This window comes from Monodon monoceros, unplaced genomic scaffold, assembly GCF_005190385.1.
Source record: "Monodon monoceros isolate NGI ecotype Baffin Bay Population unplaced genomic scaffold, NGI_Narwhal_1 Super_Scaffold_6, whole genome shotgun sequence".
NCBI lineage: Eukaryota > Metazoa > Chordata > Mammalia > Artiodactyla > Monodontidae > Monodon > Monodon monoceros.
The window spans coordinates 120,951-137,308 of NW_021703783.1; the positions used below are offsets into that span (position 1 = coordinate 120,951).

The 16,358-nt window shown below is 52.4% G+C and overlaps 2 protein-coding genes across 2 annotated transcripts in view; both read right to left on the reverse strand.

The window, feature by feature from the left end:
* Window positions 1-7,867, reverse strand: part of TUBA8 (tubulin alpha 8) — a 31,937-nt gene extending 24,070 nt beyond the window's left edge. Inside the window, exon 1 of the mRNA XM_029204674.1 lies at window positions 7,646-7,867. The gene's annotated coding sequence lies outside the window, so the exon portion shown is untranslated. The remainder of the gene's footprint in view (window positions 1-7,645) is intronic.
* PEX26 (peroxisomal biogenesis factor 26) lies at window positions 692-10,024 on the reverse strand. The gene is made up of 5 exons (XM_029204675.1): window positions 9,562-10,024; window positions 8,384-8,524; window positions 7,646-7,941; window positions 6,026-6,172; window positions 692-3,654 (listed from the first exon to the last, which is right to left on the reverse strand). The coding sequence occupies exons 1-5, from the start codon at window positions 9,774-9,776 to the stop codon at window positions 3,551-3,553; spliced, it is 903 nt and encodes a 300-aa protein (XP_029060508.1). The 5' UTR covers window positions 9,777-10,024; the 3' UTR covers window positions 692-3,550.
* Window positions 10,025-16,358: the final 6,334 nt, after the last annotated feature.

Sequence of the window (16,358 nt, forward strand, 5' to 3'; positions counted from 1 at the left end):
GAGGTGCTTGAAAAGGAGGAGCCGGGGAATAGTGGACCCAAGAGCCCCGGTTTAGAAGTGGAGTGTCCGGAGTGTGAGAGGCCGGCTCTCAGCTCCCCTGTGGCTGAGGCAGTTAGCAGGCAGACAGCAGAGGTGTGACCCCCACCTGCTAATCTCAGACTCGGGCTTAGAAGAGGGTGGAGAGGCTTCACTGCATTCAGGGGAAAGGGTACGGGCTTTATACTGTGAGCCTATCATACAACGGAATACAGAGCGCTCGTTCGAATAAGGCAGCTCTACATCAGCTGATACGGAACAAACATCCAAGATTAATTAAGTTTTAAAAACACTGTGGCACGTGTGTGTAGGATGCCATCCTCTGCAGAGAGGAAGAGAAGCTTCATGTCAGAGGTTAGCTGTGGGAGGATACGGATGGCAGCGGTGGTAGGCTGGGGCAGGCGGCCGGGGAAGGAAAGACGCTCTTTCACAAACACCCTTTTGTGACGTCTGAATTCTGTACTATACACGTAAACCGCAAATAGTTTTTAAACAGTCTAGACACACACATGTGCAAACACACCCACGGCGTCACCTGCACAAAGCCACGAAATACGCCCTCGGCCCCTCGGAACCCCCTTCTAGAAGCAGAACCCTGCGTCCTCCCCTCCGCTGCTCCCCACCCGCACCGGTGACCACCCACCGCAGCCCAAGCCCTCACCTCAACCCGCCTCCCCAGTGGCCCCTCGGCCACAGAACCCACGTCGTATCCTCTCAGAACCTGCAGGACCAGCCCACTCGCTCGGGCCGCGGTACCTTCCAGACACAGCTGCATGCTGAGAGCAAGCTTCGGCGGCTGATCTCCAGGCACGTGGGGGCACCGTGTGCAGCGAGGGGAGGCTGGGTGGATAGGAGACCCTGGTCTCATGCAGGCTGTCACCTGGGGGCTCACTTCACTCTGGGGTCCCCATTTCCTTAACTCACAAAGGGGCTACAAGAGGTGGTCTTTCCAGATTTCCTGTCTGGAGACCCCACTATATGGGCCGCTTCTCTGGGCCGGACGTGTGCTGGGTGCTGGCGAGTGCCGGCCCACAGAAACATTTAATCTCCGTGCAAGAGTAAACATTCTGGGAGCCCCCTCCAAAAGTGAAAAGAAACAGGTGAAATTCATTTCAGTAATAGATTTTATTTAGCCCAATATACCCAAAAGATTGTCATTTTAACATGCAATCAATATAAAAATTATCGAGTTTCCACCTTTGTAGTTCTATGTGTTTGAAAGCAGCGTGTATTTTACGTTTACAGAACATCTCCATATGGACCAGCCACACTTCACGGGCTCAAAGGCCATCTGCAGCTCATGGCGACCTCACTGGTCACCACAGGCGCTGGTGTGACAAGGCGGCTCTCCTTTCGCTTCGGACCTCGTCAAGCCCAGAGCTGAGGACCAGCCAGAGCAGCAGCTGCACCCTCAGAAACGGCCCTAGCCGCCCGAGCAGCAGGGCCGAGTGCCTGTCTGACTAGGAGGGCTGGATGCCAAACAAGGCTGCGGAGCTCAAGACAGACAGGAAGCAGAGACCCTCAAGGCCTAGAGCAGGGCCACATGGGGGCTTCCGGGGCGAGAGAAGAGGCTGGAAAGTCGGGGCTTCCACAACACAAACCCACACACACACCTGTGGCAGAGGCCTCCCGTCATGTCAGTTACATCCGCTTATTCTTTTAAATGCCTCTGAACACCTTCTAACCCCCGGCCTTCGGGCAGGCAATGGGAACACAGCTACCTCTCATGGGAGCTCTTACCCGGAGCAGGAGATGTGCTAATACCGCACCAGAGGCTCACTTACTCACCCAAGTCCCTGTGAGGGAAGAACCAACTTACACATGCGGTTAAATCACTTTTCAACAGTCACACATCCAGCGAGTGGGAGGGCAGGGATCTACCCTCGACTCAGCACTGCGAAGAGACACACTCCCCAGCTTCAGAGAGGCCACAGAACCCCACAATCACAAGGCCGTGGGGTCACCACACAGAAAGCACACGAAACGGGGACCTGGAGCAGGGGACACCAGGAAAGGATGCACAGAGGCAACCCTTGGGTAAGTCTGGAAGTTTGAAAGGGCTCATCAGGCAAAAGGGGAGCTGGGCCTCCAGAGGGCTCAGCAGGTGCAGAAGGCACAGCGGTGCGAGGGGTGCAGTGCTCAGAAAACTAAGACCATGGGGTCTGGGCTGGATCAGAGGCCCCACGCGAAGTAGGGGTGTCCGCCAAAACCAGTGCCCAAGGGCCTACACAGCAAGAACCTGTGCTTTACCCTTGGGCCGGGGGAAGCCGTTGAAGAGTTTTATCCAGGGTGTGAACAGGACCAGATTTTAAAAATCATCCTGAAGGATAGAGAGCAAAGCTCGGTCGCCTCCCTTCCTCTCCGCAGGGCTCTTAACTCTTAGCTTCGGCGGACCAACCCTAGGACTAACCTCCCAGGCCTTCCACCACCCAACGGCATGTCCTCACACGGAAACAGGTAGGATTCTTGTGGCCACCGACAGGAAGCACTGAAACATTTCAGCTGTTCAAGCGCTAGGGCCCCAGTGTCTCCTCCCCGCACAGGAATAAAATCGTTCGCTGCCTGCAGAGCCTCCCTCCACCCAACCCCCTCCACACATGCTTCCAGCTCACCTGACTACCCCGCTCCATTTTCAGCTCATCAGCCTTTGAGGCTGGCCTACTTTTCATGGTCACAGAAGCAGAAACACTTGTGTGTTATACAAGCAATAGAATATAACTAGAATAACAGGGCATAGGAAGGGGGGAACCAGTAAAGGCGTGTACCAAGGAGGCAGGGATGCAGGCAGAACCTGGTGAGACAACCATCGGGCGAAGCGCAACTACCGCATGGCAGGGGGAGGAGTTGACAGGAGGGAGAGAGGGCAGAGACACCGGTGTAACAGAGCCCCGCCTGGCCACTGACAACCTGGAAATCTGAGCTGAAGCCCAGGAGGCACCAGACCAGATCCCCTCACCCAGCACCAGGGGCTCAGGAAGCCATGCCTGGTCTGAGCAGAGATGGGCCCACTGCACACCTCGGGGAGGGGTAGTGGTAAACCAGACCAGACTGTGGAGCCCTCACCCTGCCCGGGGAGGGCCTGCACTGGGGGCGACCTTCAGAGGTTAAGTGTTCCAAGCAAGTGAAAGGCCAAGTCCCTCCACCAGGACCTTGTTCTGAACTTCCAGCTTCATGAACACCCTGGCCTGAAAAATCAAACCCCTGCCTTTGCAGGAAGATGAAATGTTTCAAGGACAAAGCACTCTCCTTTCCCAAACCCCTCCCGTGCAAGGGGCCTCTGCAGGGCTGTGCATCTTGTTTCCACACCACCTGCCAAGCCAGCCAAAGTGGGGCGCAAAGGGGAGGGCATTCAGGCAGCAAGATACAGTGCCTGGGCCAGGTCAGCTCCTCCTAGAATTAGGCTGGCCGCACTGGCAGGGCCCATCCAGCTGCAAGAAACAGGCTGCCGTGGACGACTGGCTCTGTTGTCCGGCAGCCTTGGGGACCAGGCGGTCAAGGTAAGCAGGAAGACCACTCAGTTGTGGATGGGAGGCCGGCGGAGAGGAGAAGCCACGGCCTTGCGGATCCGATGGAAGATCTGAGCCAGCTTGTAGAGGAAGGGCAGGGAAGCGGGAGAAGCTGCAGGGAGAGGTGAGTCAGTGGGCCCCTTCCCGCCCAAACTCTCCCACCTGGGGAGCGACCCATGCTGGTGCCCCTTGTCCCCTCCCAACAGGAAAGAATGTCCCTTTCTCCAGGATATAGACTCTGGGATGTATTTTCTTCACTTGGATTACAGTGACCTTCAGCTTGCTCAGAAAAAGATCCAGATTTATTATGTTTTAACCTAACTTTTTAATACACAAAAAACTGGTAACGGTGGCCCCCTCTGGGGAGAGGAATTTAGGAAGAGACTTTTCACTACATTCCTTTTTGTATCTTTTAAATTTGGAGCCAAGTGACAGTATTACCTATTTTTATCATAAGTTAATTATATTGAAAATAAAAGTAAAATCCACCTCTTTTGAATGAGAGCTGAGTTGGCTGTTTGTTTTGGTTTATTTTTCCTTATTTGAATTACTGATTTTTAATTGATTTTTTTTTCTTTCTTAAAAAGCAATATGTTACTGGAACTTCCCTAGCAGTCCGGTGGTTAAGACTCCACGCTTCCAATGCAGGGGGCGCAGGTTCAATCCCTGGTCGGGGAGCTAAGATCCCACATGCCACAAGGCGTGGCCAAAAAAAAAAAAAAAAAAATGTTACTTTTAAGAAAGCCATTATAGTCCACCCTCTTTACATCCTCTCTGCCGAGTTCTAACTGCAGCCCAGCCCTGGGTTCTCGCCAGCTCTGCACTGAGTCAAGACTGTCCTGAGGGTGGGACCACAGCCGGGGCTCCCTGATGGAAGAAGCTCAAACGGCCCCTTGCTGTACCCACTCAGGAGACCAGGGCTTATGAGGCTGAAGGACTCATAAGAAACACAAAAAAGTTTCGAAGCCTCTGGAACAAAGTAAAAGGTCAGATGGTGGACAGGAATGAACACAAACTCTCCTCAGCTTCCCTGAGGCCTAACAGAGCTGTTCAGAGGGAACTCCTGCTCAGTGTTCAGCCAAGGGGTCAAAGGGACAACCTGAGCTGTGCAGAAACGGCTCCTGAACGAGAAAAAGGGAAGTGGGGGACACGGGCAAGATCTAAGGCTAAGTCAAGAGCAACAGACACACGTTTGTGTGACTCTGGAGTCATCTTTTCTCTTTTCTCTCTGGTTCTTAGGTTTCTCAACCAAAAACGAAAGAAAATGAAGGGACTGAAACAAGGGTTTCCAGTTTTCCTTTCAGTTTTGAAAGTTACATAATCCTAAAACTAAATTCATGAGTAGAGATTAGGTCATAACTCACACAGAGCAAGACACAGAAAAGTCCACGAGTGAGCACCTAACCATTGACCCAGTGCTTCTGGGTCTGAGGAATTAACCCTCAGCAAAGAGCACAGCAGAAAACGGAGTAAGAAATCATCAAAGTGTTCCACGATAGGGTATTGTAAAATCAATTATGGAAGTTCCTATAATTTGAAATATTATTTAGCCAGGTAAAGCTTTAAACACATTTTTTTTTTTTTTTTTTTTGGCTGCACTTCGGTATCTTAGTTCCCTGACCAGGGATCCAAACTGGGCCCTCAGCAGTGAAAGCGCAGAGTCCTAACCACTGGACCAACAAGGAAGTCCCAAAAGCCATGTTTTAAAGAATACTTGTAGAGGAATGGGCAATTGGAAGGAGGTACTTCCAGTTATAAGATAAATAAGTATTAGGAATGTAATGTACAACATGACAACTATAATTAACACTGCTGTGTGTTAGATACAGAAGGTAAGAGAGTAAGTCCTAAGAGTTCTCATCCCAAGGAAAAAAATTTTTTTCTATTTTTAAATTATTTATCTATATGAAATGATAAAGGTTCACTAGACATACTGTGGCAATCATTTCATGATGTATGTGAGTCAAATCATTATGCTATACACCTTAAACTTATACAGTGCTCTATGTCAATTATAACTCAATAAAACTAGAAGGAAAAACAAAGAATACTTAATGACACAGAAAATTGCATCTATATCCAGAGAAAGACTAAGTATAACCATTACAGTAGCAGGCTTATGGGTGATTTCTGTTTTCTCCTTTATACTTTTCTCTATTTTCCATATTCTCTAAAATATTATATATATTTTTCTATTGTAATTGTATTTCTACAATTTAATATGTTTTAAATTAACATAAAGTTTTTACACATTATGATGAAGCTTTTCTTTTTTAACTCTGAGGCTCTCCTCAGAGTTCACCCCTGGATGTCCAGGGTCAACAGGGCAGAGTGGACTTTCTCCAGGGCTGGCTCCTGCTTGGGTCCACCAACTCCTCCTTGCAGAAGAGACCAGGGAAAACCTCCACCCCCAGGAGGGCTCCCAAGGGCCAGCCCCTGTCAACCGCCCTGTCCCCAGGAGGGCGGGAGGCGTCTTCACTCACCGGGATCAAACCTCACCACCAAGAGGCAGAGAAGCAAGGCAGCCAGGAGGCTCTTTCTGAAGGGCAGGGAAAAGAAGTGCCTCACTGCAGAGTCCCAAAGCTGGCGAAGCAACGTCAGTAGTGACAGGAACCTGTGGGAGGAGGAGCCTGGCCGGGGAGACGGAGCATAACTTCAGGGTAAGAACCAGCTTCCCTGACTCTGAGCTTTGAGCTTGATTATAAAAGTCGAGCAAAAGGGTAACAAGACTGGCTTTCTCATGCAGTTCATAAAGTGGTTCTAAAGGAAGTTCCAAAAGCTCCAAAGGTGCTTTAAGGACAGACTAAATCACCAGAATACCACCTCCTTACGAGAGGACTTTGACAGAAACGTCTACTCAGCCGGGGAAACCTGGCACATGTGGTGCTTCTTTAATAGCCTGACTACTTTACAGCATTTTGGCCTAAGACGTATGCACAGAGTTACACAGGGCAATAGTTCCTGATGATCAATGAATGCAGAAAATAAAGGGCACCTAATAGGTACAGTGAAGAATTCCAGTCTTGGACCGTGAGTACAAACATGAACACTACCTCCCAGCCCTGAACTCCTCCTTCCCAGGCAGTGGACAGGCAGGGGGTCTGGGGGGTCACGTGTAGTCCCTGAAGTCAACAACCTGTTTGCAAAGAAGTGATCCTAACTCAGCAGGTCCATGCTCACAAAGAAAGCACAGAAAGAAAAACACTTTGGAAACAGGACTTCAGTCTCCTAACGGGCCTTTCATGTAAAACGGACTAGGCCTATTCTACGTGTTACCAACAGAAAAAGCAAGAATCAGTGGGTTAGAAACTACCAGAAGGAAACGTTAAACTCAGCCTCAGGAAGAACTTCCTTAAAGAACTGTCCCCAGCTGCGTCAGGAGACAGGGACTTTTCTGTCCTTGAAAGTATTCATGTACAGACTAGACGATCGCTCGAGGAAAAGGTGATGAAGAGGCTTCAGGGACCGGGGAAGAGTCCGGAGTAGAGGGCCTTTAAGTCCACCCCCCGCATCCCTGCCCGTGCAGGCGCCCTTGCAGCTGCTAGCCAGGTGCACGGTGTTGGGTCTTGAAGCGGTTTCCACCGTTTATAAAGCTGCACTCTACTGGCAGAAGCTGGCTGGCCCTGAAACGGGGCAGACGTCAATCCCTGAAGAAGACCCTGAGCGAGAGGTCTGCTAAGGGAAGGCACACAGGAGGCAGGGCAGGGGCCCAAACTGAATGCCGTAAGTCGAGCTAACAAGTTACCATGTCAGCCGTTCATTCTCCTTTGGCTATCCCCAACTACACCTCAGTGGGGTCTGCATTTGGGCCAGCATTTAAAGTAGTAACATCCCACCCAGGCCAGCACCGTGGAGGCAGACCTAACGACAGGACCCCAAGGAGAAGGTGGCTGTCAGGAGACAAAAGCCAAGGTTCTGTCTGAGGACTGCGCCACCCACCTTTCACTGCCAACTTCCGAGGGTCTGGGCTGGGCTATCTAAGCACCTCAACAGGTTTCTTATTCTGTGATCTGGAAGTTACTCATACAAAGAACTGCTCCAAGGTTCAGGAGAAAGCCCATTACTTCCCTGTAGAGAGGCCAAAAAGAAGGACAACGTCTCACCTTCCTGGTTTAGCTTCTGGGTCTCCTCGGAGCCGGACTGTCCGTGTTTCTGCTGTTGCCTCGCCGTGCTAATGGCCTGAAGTGCGTCCAGCCGCTGCTTCTCACTGAAGACTGCAGAGCCCGCCACCAGCTCTTCAGCCTCTGACAAGCAGCCCAGAGGAAGCAGCACCCGCTGCAGGTGAAGTTCTGCTAAGGCTCTGTACTCTGGAAGGCCCTGGTTGTCAGCATCTTGGAGCCAAGCACTGACCGTATCCAGCACAGCTCCAGGCTCTCGCATCTTGCTGTATAAAAGAACACTGCAGCCCCAAATAATCCAACCCCGAAAAAAGAGCAGTCAGTTCTTCGCAGTTTGTTAATTTCTCATAATCACCACACTCCTCCTACCCAGCCCGGCCCCCCGCCCTCCAGCCCTTCCCTACAGGATGCTGACACGCTAAGAACCAGGAGTTCTTAGGAGAAGCAAGCTCTCTCAGCTCTGACACACCCCACTTCTGTCACCCCACTGCTCGTCTCCTATTCCTTCCTCTTTTCCCTTCCCCCTTCCTAAATTCCTCCTTCCACATCTTTTATCGTTATGTTTTGAAGTCGGGGGCGGCGGGACAGGGAAAGAATCAGATCTGAAGGGAAATGGTATGGAAGGGAAAAGAGGAGATATCAGGGCTGCATCGGCAGAGGACAGGAAAAGCCTCTTGCTCCTGCACTGACCTGTGGGGAAGCAGTAAGGACCTAAGGACCTACCACAGCTCCAAGACTTTGGGGGGCAGCTTCTCAGGAACCTGGTAACACCGAAGAACCCAGGACAGCACTTCCTGCCACCGATCCATCTCTGCCAGCGCCTGGATCCCCACAACACACAGAGAGCATTTCACCTCCAAGCAGCTGTCCGCAGAAAAGCCAATTCAAGTCCAGAAGTGGTTCCCCTGCATTGCCATTCCCACCTCCACCCTGAGACTGTTCTTCGCCAGCTCCCAGCTCAGCAGCCATCACCTCTCTCCTCGCCACTGACATTCCAGTGGGCCTCACAATTACCGTCACTCTCATGGGCCCCGACACAAGAGAAAACTGCCCTCTTCCCAGGAGCTAAAAGTTCCTGTAAACCTAGAGGCAAACCTAGAGGCTGCTGCCCAACACACATCCCTGTATCCAGGTAAATTCAGGGTTAGCAAACAGGAAGGGTTCATTTACTCCCGAGGGGAAAAAGTCAAAGGGCAGCACAAATGCGTGGGTGGAAAGAGAGCTGGAGCTAAGAGTTTGCTTAGTGAAGAAAGGCGCAGGAGCAAGGTCTCCGCCTGAGGGCAGCACCCAGAATCACAGCCTTCAGCATTTACTGCAACAAGCCTTCACCGACCCCTCAACACACAGCCAGGGCTCCCCAGTTCATCCATCCTTCTCTGGGGACTCTACCCCCTCCCTACTGCGGCCTAATCCAACTCTACAACCCACAGAGAAATGATGCCCTCAGCTACAGGAGAGGCTAGCAGCATCAGAAAGAGCAAGGCAGCACCAAAATTTCGATTCTTTGATACGATCCTTCAACAGGACCAGAACACACCCATTTATCAGCCAAGGTGAGAGCGCTCGGGGGAGGGGTGCGCCTAGGAGAGGACTTCGCCACCTGCTTACTTAAGTGATTTAACAACTCAATTCTATCTTCCCGTCAGGCATTCTACCCTGGAACAGGGAGAAAGAACTGGCTGTGGGTCCCCCTAAGCCCGTTACACTACTCAACCGCTTCCTCCTCACTGGGCAGCGCCTCGTTCTCTCCTCGGAGAACCCGCACAAGGTGAGCCGCTGCCTCCGGAGAGTCACCGCGAGAAAAGAAGGCATAAGGCTGGCGTGAGCGACCGGATGGCAGAAGCGCTGGGGTCTGGCGCCCCTCCCACCGCCCCCGGAGGCGAACCGAGCCCAGCACTTACGCGCCCGCCGGCTCCTCCGCCAGGCCCTGCCAGGCGCGTTCGCAGGTACGCAGCGCCGCGCGGAAGTCCAGGTGCACCACCAGCAGGTCGGCCGCCTCCTCCAGCAGAAGCGCGGCCGCCGACGGCGCCGGAGCGGCGCGCACAGGCTCGCTGCTCCGCAGGAGCCCCCCGAGCCCCCTCAGGGGGACTGCGGAAGTCGCTGGGTCACTCCTCATAGGCCGGCGCCAGGCCGCCGCCCTCTGCGGGCTGCGGGGTACCCGGTGCGGCCTGGGGAGGAGGGAGAGTACTCACAGCCTGGCCCACAAGCCTCCCCGAGGCCGCACCCCGAGAAGGAAACCGGGGAGCGGCTGGGCTCTCCTGCGGTTCCGGCGCGGGACAGCCTCGCGCCCTCGGATTTGCAGAGCAAGGCGTCCTTGGACACCCGGCCCCACGACAAGGACTGGGACCCTCGGCCCGGGGAGGGCCGCTCCCTGGCCTCTCTAGCTGCAGAGCCGCCAGCACTGGTGCGGGAACGCGGCCAGCGACATCGCTGCGCGCGCAGCCCCCGCCGACGCTCGGGGCTCGGCGGCGCGACGGCACTCTGGGAGTTGTAGTCCGGCTCCTGAAGCGGCCGCCCTCCCGGCGCAGCTGGGAACTGCGGACTACAAGCCCCGGCATGCCGCGTCCCGGAAGTCGTGGCAGCTGGAGGAAGCCCGGCGACGGAAGCCGCGGGCTGTTGGAGTTGAGACCCAACGGGGTGCGGGCGTAGGCGTGGTTCTCCGGCACCTGCTGTGGGGACGCAGCTCGGGCAGCGGGCGGGAAAGGGGGTCTGTGTGTCGTCTTCCGCCGGGCTGCCGCCCGGCTCCCGGTCAGTCCACACTGAGACTCCATACCTCAGGCCAAGTAGAGAGCTCGTGGAAAACAGCCGTACAGTGTGTAATGCAGTTTGCAGTAAAGCACTGGGACAGAGTAAGTATTCCATACGTTACGGCTGCGATAGTAATTATTAAGTGGTTGTACACAGACACATAAGTGACATTTATTATTATATTCTGTGCTTCACTCAGGCTTTTGGGGGCCTCCCAGGTTTGTGTTACCCCAGTTCGGTTCCTCCCAGTTCCTACCTTTGAAGTCTCTCGAAGCGGGTCCGCTTGTGATTAGATGAGACGGACCAGGCTAGGCGCAGGGTCAGGACCTGCCCGCGTCGGCCTCCCCTTCCCTGGTCAGCAGCCTGGGCCCTCAGCTATCTGCAGAAAGTCCTCCCGGAAAGCTGAGGCAGAAGCATTAAATGCATCAGACTCTGCGGTTGAGAAGTGTGGAGCCATAACCGTATAAGGTGATAAAGCCAGGACTCGCTTATTCCGCAGATACCTAACCTCCTAAGTGCCAGGCCTCGTTCTAAACACTGAGGGTCCCACTGAACAAAGGCAAAAATAGCAGCCTCTGTGGAGTTTCCATATAGTGAAAGGAAACAAAATTGAACATGAACAAGTGAAGTACATACAGTCGTATGTCAGGTGGTGATAAATGCTAAGGAGAGATAAACCAAATACAGAAGAGAGCTTGGGAGTGACAACAGGGACGACAGCTAACTTTGTTTTCTAACAGTAAAGCCAAGGCTGGAGCATAGCAGAGAGAAAATGTGGCCCTTGAGCTCAGGACTGGCCTCCGTTGGTGGGGTCACTGCCCTTGGGACCAGTATATACTCAGTGTGCATCTTAAATCCCTCTTCAACTCCAGGCAGTATTCATTCCCACACAGCAAACTCCAGAGGCAAGCAGGCCAGAGGAAAGTGTGGATCAGTTCAAGGCTGAAGTTACCAAAATGTTTTATCAGTTCTGCCTCAAGTCTGACAGCAGCTAATGAAGATCATTAGAAATGACATAATTATTGGACTGCAACAAACAAAAAACCTGTTTCTCAGAGCTGGTTTTAGAAATCTTCCCTGAAAAATCGGGTAAGCAGTAGTAGCATCAGAACATGGATGTACCAGGCCTGGGCGAGCTGAGACTGGTACAGCCACACCTCAGCCTCCGGAAGTGCCACCTCCAAGCTTTTGCTGCCTGAAGAAGGCCCCTTCCTTCATCCCTAAGGAGAAGGTTCTTGCAATGTCCAGGCCTTTCCAGGAGATGGCAGCACAGCCCTAAAAGAAGCCAACTTGCCAGCAGATGTAGTGCTGTGGCTGCCGGAATGAGGTCAGGATATTTAAGGAAGTGGGAGGTTGCAAAAAGTCATATAAAAATAGGATTGTGTTCTATTTCTGTGCTTCACCCAATCTTTGACTATGCAGGACTACATAGTGATCTGGCTGTCACCACACAACTTCAGCACTGCTGTACCCGCCGACTGATTCCTGAACACCAGCACTGTGACACTCCCCACCCCCCACCCGCTTCTGAACGTACCCAGAACTTCTCAGCCTAAGACGCGGCAGCCCTAATGTACTCCACCTGAGGGAGAGTGAACAGGGGCTCATGACTCAAGCTTTGAAACCACCTAGCCTCCCCCGGGATAAAATGAGTGGAAACAAGCCAGTTCTCTCAGACCTGTAAGACCTGACCCATCTCAATATTTGTTTTGCTGGAATGCTTTCATTTTGGGAAAACTAGTAAATGAGACTCAAAACCCACTTGATAGCCATCCCCCAGCCCACCCAAGCTCTGGGACCTGCCACTCTCCCTTCTGTTCGTCGGGTGCTCAGTGTATCTTGCCTGAGAAGTGTCCTGAGGGTGTGGATTTGCTCGGCTGCTTTGAGCAGGCCATGAGTCCGTGTTTCCATAGCGAAAAGGGCTCTGGTCTGGGAGATGAGCTACACCATTTGGAATCCCGAGGGCCTCTGAAAAGTCAGGCCAGTCCTCTGAGCCTCGGTTTTCTCATCTGAGGACATTGACACCAACACCTACCATATGGGTGGTTGTAAAGGTCAGAAGAGGTCATGTGACAATGCCTAGAATGCCTTTTTAAAAACATTTATTGATTTGTTTGACTCTGCTGGATCTTCATTGCTGCACGCGGGAATCTTTAGTTGTGGCATGCAAACTCTTAGTTGTGGCATATGGGATCTAGTTCCCTGACCAGGGATAGAACCCGGGCCCCCTGCATTGGGAGCGCAGAGTCTTAGCCACTGGACCACCAGGGAAGTCCCTAGAATGCTTTAAATCACTGGAATAGTTCAGGCTGATAATAAGATGAGATGATACACTGGGGGTGGGTAAGGAGAAGAAAGAATCCAATTCTACCTCAAAGTCCTGTAATCTTACTTTCTGACCCAGAATCAGACTCTTGACCTTACAAAGGTCAGATGCCCACATCTAGAGTCTGCCCTTTCCAAGCTGGCCATGCATTTCGTGATGATAGGCAGCATCCATAGCTGCCCCTCTGGGCATGCTCGTCCAGCCAGAGCCCCTCTGTACAGGGACACCAGTGGTAAAGCCCTGCAGGCAGCAGGATCATGCCTGGTGTGGACTTTGGCTAGAAGCAAGCCAAAGACATAAATATTGGCAGGGTGGAGATGATGCTTTTCCAGGCTGGTCACGGGCCCCAGACCTTCGTCAGTTAGATGGCATTTTTATGGTTCATTTTAGAGCCTGGACTTGGAGTTCAGGGCAGAACTCTGCTTCCCGTCTCCTCCTCTCCAGGTACACACACAGTGCTCACTTTGCTTCTGTGTCTAAAGAGTGTCGTCATCCCCACCCCGTGCAGTACTTTACAGCGTAGGAACGCCGGCTCAGTTTGGTGCTCCAGCATCAACCATGTGCTGGGCGCTGTTCTGAGTGCTTTACATCCACCTCATCTTAATCACCAGCAGCCCTGCGACAACAGCCCTGCTGTGGCCCCCAAGTTGTGGGTGTAGAAGCCAAGGCAACAGGGCAGTCACACAGGAATGCAGAGGGGGGCTGGGACTTCAGTAAGGCAGTTTGGCTCAAGTGTTTTTTCTCAGCTGATAACGTAATTCTGGCTGTACAAGGTGCTCTCACCCTGTTTGAGCTGGACAGCAAACCTGTGAGCAAGGCAATACAGGTATATTATTCTTATTCCTATCACTAGATGGGAAATTAAAGCTCAGAAACTGTCTGAGTTCAGAACTCATGGTTTCAGTGGCAAAGCTGGAACAACTACTGGAGACTTCTCTCACCAGAGCCCACGGCAGGGCATTCTTCAGAGGGCTGGCAATAGCTCCTCCCTATCTGCCCTCAGCGTGACCGGGAGCCCCCTACGCAGACCTGCCCTCCAATTTCCACATGTTCTCACCCACCCCGGGAGCCAGAGGGTTCGCCTGAGCAAATCTTCACGATGCCAGACCAGGCCTGATGTGAAACAAGTAATGGATGCTCACTGGGGACTAGTCAGCCCTGCTCTGTCGTGGAAGGTGGAAGGATGCTGGGCCCTCCTGAGTCTTCCCTGGTCCCACTCAACTCAAGCTAATCACTCCTCCCTTCAAACTCCCCACTGTGCTTTGCATTTTCTTATAGTTATTTGTGCCATTCCCTTACTCAGCGGTGCCATTCCTGAGGACTCCTGAGTGCCATTCCTTATCTCAGGGGGCATCTGGCATGGTGCAAAGCGGTAGGCATGCGCTGCTCCAAGGGACCCTGCCTCCCCTGAGCTATTCTGCATCATTTGATCTAGACTTGCAGGTACCCTCGCTGGTGAGCACTGTGAGAAAGGCTGGAAGCTGAGGAGATACATGCCCTAATGCAGCCCACCAAAAAGGAGGGACACGTGGCGGTGTTTCCGGATGCAGGTACCCCGGCCTGCCTACTTGCCTGTGAGTGATTTGCAATGTTCCTTCTAGTGCTTTCTTCCTTGTTTCCTAGGAAATAATCGAATAAACTTAGTCACCCTGAGTGATAGAATATCAGGGTTGGAAGGAGCCTTATTCTACAGCCAAACTGAGGCCAGGAAGGGGAAGCGACAGCTGCTGTCACCCATGGAAGGATGCAGCACCCCTGCCCCCGACATGCTGCCCCAGAGAGGACCTCACCTTGGCTTGAAGTGTCTCCTCACCAGCCCAGAGATCCCCGTGCTTTGGAGTGGGTCTCAGCATCCAAGGCCGCTGTTCATGCCCAGATCCTGCTGGGAAGAGCACTCCCCACCCCAGGGCTCCCTCCCTGTATCCCCCCCACCCAGAGCAGCTCTGGTCCCCAAAACCTGTGGCTTCCCCCAGCGGGCCCTCGGGAGGGGCTCTCAACATAGTTTTAATATTTCAGTTGAATGGTTACCTGAAATGATGCTACGATTGTTACTGATCAATAGATTTTATTTACTAGAGAAACACTCCAAAAGAGGGTTGATGGAGGGGCAATTAAAAGTGGTCATTTGTATTTAAAAGCCTGGGAACCACTGACAGAATCTTTATGTCCCAAATTATTTCCTGAAGTTATTTCCCCAAATGGAATTTTGGGTCAGCAAGCCCTGATGAAGGCATATGGGCAGTGGGGAAGGAGGAGAAATGTTGGGAGGATTTCCAGAAATCTTCATTTCACACCTGACCCAGGTGAGGGCAGTGGAAAGAGAGGGGTGGTGAGAACCTCAAAGAAGCAGAAGGGCGGCGCTCCCAACCCTGGAGGCTTCAGTCAGCCTGAAAATTGGGTTTCTTACTCAGCTGACTACAGCAAGGAAAACACACATGTGCCCAACACTATCCCATGGGTCCAGGGCCTAAAAGAAATAAAGTAATAACTATAAAATAAACAAAAGGAATTGCAGTTCGCCTTTGCATTTGTCTTAATGATTTTTCTCAGACTGTAACCTCAAGGGCGTCTCGGTATTCTCACCCCGAGCCTAGTGCCCTGCTCCACAGGTAAGCTGACCCCACCCAGCATCTGGTTCCAGGGCAGGTTCAGAATGACACCAGGTGGAATGCTTGAAAGCTGGTAAAGTGAGGAAAACAGGTGTCTGAACATATTTTTTTAACCCATGACAATTCAGTTCATTTGAAAAATTGTTCAGGACTACTTGGCCAAGGTCCAATTTGTTGGTTTTGTAAAAGCCTCTTTCCCTGCAAATCAGTCTGTGCAGGAAAGATCACCTTTCCGGGGGGTAATCAGGAAGCCCCAGGAGGTGCCGGTCCACGAGTCTGGGTTGTGAGCTTCCACCACCACAGGGCCTGACGTGGCAGCCCTCTCTCTGGCTCCATGTTAACGTGGGCTTGGGTGAGAAGTCTTTCTGGGGACAGCCTCAGTGTCTGTGGCAACAGGAGGGAGCCTCCCCTCTCCGGGGATGGGCTGTCCCAACAGACAGGCTGCCCCGGAGCCTGCGCTGGCTTGCCTTGGGCGTCCTCTGGGAAGAAGGTCGTGAATGGTGAGGCGTCACCGTCCCTCCTATCTTGTGTCCTGCTGGGAAGCGAGTTTGTTCTTTGTGCGTCTGGTTCTGAGATGTAGTGGGACAGTGGGAGTGGACTAGGTAGGCTCACCACACCCTTCCCCTAATCCCTCGTGACAAAAGGTGATTCCCTGGGTCGCATGAAGGAGCGGGTGAGTTCCTGAGCCCTAGGGACTGTAGAGAGCAGAGGTGGAAAACCGGAGGCTCGACCTACCCCTCGATGGTGAAACTGCTGTGTGGGTACAGCCTAGGAAGTAAACAGACGTGAAAGCGTCCCTTCCTGTCTTTCTGGGGTCATCCTGGAGGGACTCCATCCCCCTCTGGCTTCTCTTCACAGGCCTTGGGCGTAATTTCCACAGACACGCCTAAGAAAACGTTCTCTGGGGTTAAAGGATCCTCCTCACATTTTACAACCTCTAATCTGATTGTTTAGTACCTGCTCTTTTAACTGTTTTTGTTAAAATGATGCATACCCAGACAAGACCAAAAAGTAC